The sequence below is a fragment of the Austrofundulus limnaeus genome, unplaced genomic scaffold (assembly GCF_001266775.1).
Source record: "Austrofundulus limnaeus strain Quisiro unplaced genomic scaffold, Austrofundulus_limnaeus-1.0 Scaffold224, whole genome shotgun sequence".
In the NCBI taxonomy this organism is placed as follows: domain Eukaryota; kingdom Metazoa; phylum Chordata; class Actinopteri; order Cyprinodontiformes; family Rivulidae; genus Austrofundulus; species Austrofundulus limnaeus.
The window spans coordinates 700,812-707,983 of record NW_013952626.1 but is presented as its reverse complement, the minus strand read 5'-3'; the positions used below and the strand labels follow the sequence as shown (position 1 = coordinate 707,983).

The 7,172-nt window shown below is 36.3% G+C and overlaps 1 protein-coding gene across 9 annotated transcripts in view; it reads left to right on the top strand.

Annotated features, from left to right (window-relative positions):
- Positions 1-7,172, top strand: part of bod1l1 (biorientation of chromosomes in cell division 1-like 1) — an 18,904-nt gene that overhangs the window by 8,305 nt on the left and 3,427 nt on the right. For 4 of the 9 annotated variants that reach the window (XM_014019591.1, XM_014019590.1, XM_014019589.1 and 1 more), the window contains exons 20-38: positions 379-425; positions 502-625; positions 967-1,046; positions 1,167-1,278; positions 1,479-1,540; positions 1,623-1,698; positions 1,835-1,899; positions 1,994-2,087; positions 2,217-2,269; positions 3,604-3,679; positions 3,809-3,873; positions 3,993-4,086; positions 4,244-4,315; positions 4,614-4,666; positions 4,751-4,826; positions 5,781-5,845; positions 5,951-6,044; positions 6,238-6,364; positions 6,631-6,702. In XM_014019591.1, coding sequence (XP_013875045.1) covers positions 379-425; positions 502-625; positions 967-1,046; positions 1,167-1,278; positions 1,479-1,540; positions 1,623-1,698; positions 1,835-1,899; positions 1,994-2,087; positions 2,217-2,269; positions 3,604-3,679; positions 3,809-3,873; positions 3,993-4,086; positions 4,244-4,315; positions 4,614-4,666; positions 4,751-4,826; positions 5,781-5,845; positions 5,951-6,044; positions 6,238-6,364; positions 6,631-6,702 — 1,507 coding nt within the window. The remainder of the gene's footprint in view (positions 1-378; positions 426-501; positions 626-966; positions 1,047-1,166; positions 1,279-1,478; positions 1,541-1,622; positions 1,699-1,834; positions 1,900-1,993; positions 2,088-2,216; positions 2,270-3,603; positions 3,680-3,808; positions 3,874-3,992; positions 4,087-4,243; positions 4,316-4,613; positions 4,667-4,750; positions 4,827-5,780; positions 5,846-5,950; positions 6,045-6,237; positions 6,365-6,630; positions 6,703-7,172) is intronic. The other 5 variants (XM_014019592.1, XM_014019594.1, XM_014019593.1 and 2 more) reach the window with 5 other exon arrangements.

The following is a 7,172-nucleotide window of genomic DNA, read 5'->3' as shown; positions in this document are numbered from 1 at the left end:
AAGTTAAATTGTTAAAGAAATATGAAATTGTTTAATCTGTATTTGTAAGAGTTACTGTTTGAGGAGTTGAWTTTTTTGTTTTGTTTTATTTGATTATTATTGTTTGAAATTTTTATTTTTTGAAAATAGGGGCAGATATAAGATTTTTTCTTCTGCTACCTTTCATTTTTATTTGATTTTTATCGTTTTGTTGTATGTGAATGTGTGTGTTTTTTATGAAGTGGATAAATTATATATATATTTTAAAAAAATCCAGAATGCACAATGACAGCAGCAGAAAGAATCAAAAAACCCTTAAAGTAAAATGTCAGCATCTCAGTTTAATTTATCATTGATGGATAAATTGTCCACTAAAATGCTGCATTTTGACCACATCAGGTGATGCAAAGGAGGAAAAAGAAACTAAAGACCAGCTTTCTGATCASGTAAGAATCATCACTATTATATCTTCTATAGTTTTCAGAAGATAAAACTAGTTGCTTGTTTATTTGTAATCTTTAGGAGGCTGAACAGGAAATGGCTGTGGAGATAAAAACGCCACACAGGGAGTCACCCAGAAGCACAGAGGAGGAGGAAAAGGACCAGGAGATGGAAGAGGAGACATCAAGCTGCAGAACYACAGCTGGTATTTATTAAACAGAACAATTACAACATAGTAATAAACATGTCTTGATCATTATTTAAATCATTCTATAATTTGTCGTTTTGACCATAAATACTAATTTTGTACTTGCATAAAAGAAAAATGCACATATTGTTTGCATTTATTTATAACTATCCTGCTCTGATTTACATAAACCAAAATCTGACTAATGTCAGGTCACCTTGTTATATATAGTTCATGATAAACTTTTGTTTTGTTATTAMGTTTTTCACTTTATATTACTACAATATGCAATTGAGGATAGATTAATGTTGAACAGAAGTTGTTTTTTTTCYTAATTTTACTTCTGTTTTCAACATCAGATGATCAGAAAACAGATGAGACAAAATCTGAGGGCAGCACAGAGGAAACATCAACACTGGAAGCAGCAGAGCAACAAGAGGTTTGTTCAAAATATTAAAACATGCTCATTTTTTATTATAAAATTAAAAAAATAATTCACAAAGCATCAAGTAAATTTCACTGTGCAGTAGTTTAGTATGWTTGTTTCCTTGTCTTTCAGTGCACTGAAGATAAAGATGAACCACAGGAAACTAAAGATGAACCGCCGTCTCCTGTCCCAGAGGACGGTGAAGCTGCAGGAGACTCGGACATCATTGAGACTGTGGACACAGGTGAGATTTACTTCTTCTTTTTTTTTTCCCAAGTTAAAGCAGCACTTATCCTGTTTTCACCAGCAGAGTCAAGCTGCTAATTAGAAACAGCAGGACTGTTAATTATATCAATCCCACAAGAAGTTGGACTAAAATTGTTCAGCAGACACTTTTTTATGTCTAAAATAGCAACTTTAAAATGAGTTTTTAATCTTTTGTAGAAATTCCAGGTGAAGCAACAGAGAAGAGAAATAAATTYGAGGATATGGAGGAACCTGCAGAGGTAAGATTTGTGATGATTATCATTCTGTAGTTTACTTTAGCACCATATTTATCCATGTGTAAGTCAAGATGTGATTCTGCAGGAACCACAGGCTCTGCAGGAGGTGTCGGACAACAGTGAAGCAGAACAAAGTGAAGAACAACCTGACAAAGACAGTGGTGAGGAATCACACACACTGTAAATAATATAACCTAAAGTGTTATCAGGAAGGTTGTTGGATCTCATCAGCTGAACGTCTGCAGACAAACCTCATCTTTTGTAAAGAAAATGTCACGAAGCATGATTTTGTTCCAGGTTCTCCCTCTGTGAGCCAATCAGAGGATGTAAAAGAGGAGAGCAGCAGTGAGAAGAAACCAGATGTATGTTTGGAATGACATTTTTATCTKCATGTTAAATCACACTCAGAGTGTTGTCCCAGCTTATAAACCCTCAGATGTTTGATTTTCTCTTCAGGCTCAGGAGGAGCAGCAGGAGGACCAGGAGCCAACTCCAAAGAAACCTGCTCGCAGAGGACGGCCACCAAAGGCTGCAGCTGCAGAGGATTCAGGTAAAGTAAATTTAATTTGATTAAATTGAAAGAAAAATGACCTTTCTTTTTTAATTTGTGTGCATAAATGCTGGTGGCTTTAATTCGTGTGTAAACAACTTGATTTTATTTGATTTGTTTATTTTCCAGGAGAAGCAGCAGTGAAGAGGAAGAGATCAGAGCAAATGGAGGAATCTGGAGAGGTAAATTGTTATTTTATTGTTTGTCAATCTGTTAGTGCAGGGATAGGMAATCCTGGTCCTCGAKTGCCRCTGTCCTGCATGTTTTACTTGTTTCTCTGCTCCAACACACCTGATCTGAATGTATGTTGATTGAYAGGCTTCTGCAGAACTTGGAAGAGGTAATTCAATCTCTGAATCAGGTGTGTTGGAGCAGGGAAACRAGTAAAACATGCAAGACAGTGGCACTCGAGGACCAGGGTTGCCTATCCCTGTGTTAGTGCTAAACAATAAGTCAGTATCAATATGTATCCCAGTAGAAAACGTTTCAATAACAGTGCTATGACTTTTAAAGGAATTGATGAGGTACACCACAGGCTCGACAGCAGCGCTCAGCTCACTCTGTTTACACTACGCTAACAACACTACGTACAACACCGTGAATATCAGCCTCAAAATGAGCTCAACAGCTGTAAGAGAGCAAGAGTYCACTGCTGGAAAAGAACCAGAAGAACTAGTTAAGATAGAAAAGACTGCTGTAATTCAGTGGTGTGGAGGTGGGTCGGGTATCAACCGTCTGATAAAGTCCAGTTTTCAGTTTGCTGTAATGTACAGACTCTGGTCCGACTCACAGCAGGAACATCAAACTTGTTCCACCGTCTGATAAAGTTCCACTCAATAGAACATTCTGAGTGGATGAAAACGAAGCCCCCTAGATGTTTAAGACCTCTTATTAAAACAGCAACATCTGTCCATCAGCAGCTGTYGAGCAAAGTGAAGCCAACGCTGTAAACACAGACAGGTATGGCAGACCATTGTGACACATATAATCGGCTTCTCCGCACATAAATTCCAGATATCTGAAACTGGTTTATGACTAGACATATTAGTTAATTAAGATATCTCATTTTATATTGAATAGGCAAAATACCTATTTTTATCTATAAAAATATCTAATTGCATTCAAACTAGTGTAAATTCTGTCAGATTTACCRTTAGCGTGTATGGAGGCTCTAATTCAAGACGTCTGCAGTGATTTATCTGAAACATATATTTCAGATATCAACAATTAAAWTCTAACTAGTCATAAAGTAAATTTGAGATTTTTCACTTTTTGTGCTGACTTATCATAATTTTAATAAAGATATCTTAAAAGGCATCAGGTAAATAAATAAATATTGGCGTTCTTGGCAGTTTTTCTGATATTTTTTATAAATCATATTGATATTAAAATTATATTGTATCGAGCAAACTTAAAAGTTTTATCCTGATACAAATTTTAACCATATCATCCAGCAAGTTTGTTTGCTTTAGCACCATATTTATCCATGTGTGCGTCCTGATGTGTGATTCTGCAGGAACCACAGGCTCTGCAGGAGGTGACGGACAACAGTGAAGCAGAACAAAGTGAAGAACAACCTGACAAAGACAACGGTGAGGAATCACACACACTGAATGTAGAGGGAAGTTATCAAGAAGGTTGTTGGATCTCATCAGCTGAACGTCTGCAGAAATACCTCATCTGTTGTAGAGAAAATGTCATGAAACATGATTTTGTTCCAGGTTCTCCCTCTGTGAGCCAATCAGAGGATGTAAAAGAGGAGAGCAGCAGTGAGAAGAAACCAGATGTATGTTTGGGATTAAATTTAATTCTACTATTTCTATTTAATTCAGAATTATACTTTGATCATATCAGAGTGTTATCCCATTTTATACACACTCATGTGTTGTTTGATTTTCTCTTTAGGTTCAGGAGGAGCAGCAGGAGGACCAGGAGCCGACTCCAAAGAAACCCGCTCGAAGGGGACGGCCACCAAAGGCTGCAGCTGCAGAGGAWTCAGGTAAAAGAAATTTAATTTGATTTGAAAACAAAAAAATTTTTCTTTTGTTTTGTGTGATGTGATAAACAAGATTATGCCTCTGCACAGAGCATAATCCTCAAAGCAAAAGAGCAAACTTTATAAACTTAAATTCCTGACACCTTCATMTTGAACTCAGGCAAAAAGCAGTGTAAAGCAGAGGACGGTGAAGCTGCAGGAAACACAGACTCCAAGACGGCTGTGGACATGCGTGAGTTTATTTTTCATCTCATCACGTTTTTATTAGACCAGAATAAAGCTGCTAATCAGATAGAAATGTTAACAGTTTGAGAAACGTTCAAATAGGAGGGTGACAGCACCACCTGCAGGCAGCAGGAGGAAAAACAAGCAAAGTTTATAACAGCAACAAGAAGTTTGTGTATATTTTTGTTGTCTTCTAAAACAGAAAGATAAAGTATTGTTGTCAAAGACAGATACATAAATGCTGGTGGCTTTAATTCCAATTCATCTGGAAACAACATGATCTATTTGATGTGTTTGTTCTCCAGGTGAAGCAGCAGTGAAGAGGAAGAGATCAGAGGAAAAGGAGGAACCTGCAGAGGTAGGATTTGTGATGATTACTATTCTGTAGTTTACTGAAGCACCATATYTATCCATGTGTGCYTCCTGATGTGTGATCCTGCAGGAACCACAGGCTCTGCAGGAGGTGACGGACAACAGTGAAGCAGAACAAAGYGAGGAACAACCTGACAAAGACAGCGGTGAGGAATCACACACAGGGTTCCTGCAGATCCTTAAAAAGTTTTAAAAGGCATTGAATTCWTCGAWCCAAAAATAAGGCCTTAATTMGCCTTAAAATGTCTTCAATCAATCTTTCAGAAGTCTTAAAAAYGTTAACACATCGTACATAGGATGACTGTAATTCRTCTCAAATATTAAAATAATTGGTAAAAAACAAAAYTTGAACATTCACATGCAGAYATTCCTCTTTGACATCACTTCCTGTTATTTCACATGCAAATATCTCAACAACTGTYCATCTGAGCAGTGTGACATTWGTTTTGTAATATGTTCCAAAAATGTATTCACATTTCTTACAAAAAAATTGATGTCACCGGCACTTTAAGATTTCATCTGCAGCAAATTGGGGTTGAAACCCCACTGCGGGTCCTAAAACTCCAAATTCTGGGACGTTAGAGAATTTCCAGGAATGAAATTAAGTTTAAAATTGACTGCTAAGAATGTCTTTGCTATATTTGACAAAAAAAAGCAGTTGGATATGGATAAAAATTATTGGTCTATTAGCAGTATTTGAATACTTCAACCAAAAATACTTTGATTCATCAGTTTCTGCCAGTTTTTATTTTTTGTCCTTTTTGTTTTTTGTGAAATTGGTCTTAAATTTAATTTAATTTGGCATTAAAAAGTCGTAAAAGGTCTTAATTTTAATTTAATTTGGCATTAACAAGTCTTAAATTTTAATTTAATTTGGCATTAAAAAGTCTTAAAAGGTCTTAATTTTAATTTAATTTGGCATTTAAAAGTTGTAAAAGGTCTTAATTTTAACTTGCATTAAACTGTAGGAACCCTGCACACACACAGAAAATAAAATAACCTAAAATGTTATCATGAAGCTTGTTGGATCTCATCAGCTGAACGTCTGCAGAAAAACCTCGTATTTTGTAGAGAAAATTTGAAGCATGACTTCTTTTCAGGTTCTCCCTCTGTGAGCCAATCAGAGGATGTAAAAGAGGAGAGCAGCAGTGAGAAGAAACCAGACGTATGTTTGAAATGACATTTAAAAATTGTATTTTTATCTTCATGTTAAATCACACTCAGCATGTGAGCAACTTATAAAAACTCAGATGTTTGATTTTCTCTTCAGGCTCAGGAGGAGCAGCAGGAGGACCAGGAGCCAACTCCAAAGAAACCTGCTCGCAGAGGACGGCCACCAAAGGCTGCAGCTGCAGAGGATTCAGGTAAAATAACTTTAATTTGATTTATATTGAAAACAAAAGGACTTTGCTGGAAAAGTGCCAGTGCTTATCTGAAAATGAGTCAAACGGGAACCCAAATAAAGAAGTACGGATTTTTATTATACTTTGTATCGTGTTGTAAAGAGTAGAGCTGAGCATGTTTAATAACCGCCTGAAACCTCCAYCTTTGACTCAGATAAAAAGGAACATAAAGCAGATGAAAAAGAACCCGAGCAGAACGACGAAGAGGAGGAGGAAGAGGACGAAAAAGAAACTTCAACCAGAGCCACGACTCGGCTGGCGTCTCGCCTGGAGGCTGAAAGGTAGTTTCGAGTTTTATTTAGTAGCTCGAGCCACGTAATGAATCCGCAAAATGAACTTCATTAAAGTTTTCATGTTGACAAAACGTCCGGCGACACCGTAAATACTGAAGTGTGGCGTGTGCAACAGTAGCACTCTCATCCCCTCGCAGTGTTGACGCATAAACATCTGCCCCGAACCTCTCCGAAGAACACCCGTTTCATCACATTTATTGCCAGTGAAGGAAAATTTAGCACCAAAGCAATGATTTTCTTTTATTGCTTCTCAGAAATAAGCCGAGTAAACCATCCACCCGGGCGAGCCGTCAGAACGATAAAGAGGAGACCGCAGCTGGCACACGGTGAGCTTCAGCAGCATGAAGGAACCAGAATATGACCAAAACTGCATTTACTCTGTGGAAAAGAATAAAAAAAATAAAACATTTTAATCCAAGAAACACAAGACTGATTAGCTCTGTTTGAAAATAATAAATTCTGGCCTAACATGTTTTAGAAGAATGTATATTAAACACATGTAATAAGACACTAATTTATGATTATTATATAATTTATTTTTACTCTTTAATGTTTATTTCCAGTAGAAATAATGGTTAATTATGACTATATTTCAGGGAAATTAACACCTATATATTTATCTGATTTAAAAGATTAATAAACCACCATATATATAATGTTACAATTTTATTTATTTATTTTACATTTTTGGCATCCTTTTTTTTGGAAGGCAACATATGACCTAATATGGTCATAAGTTTTCTCTYGTTAGTTTTTCCCAGAGGTTATAGTAACTAAGTACATTTACTTTGTTACA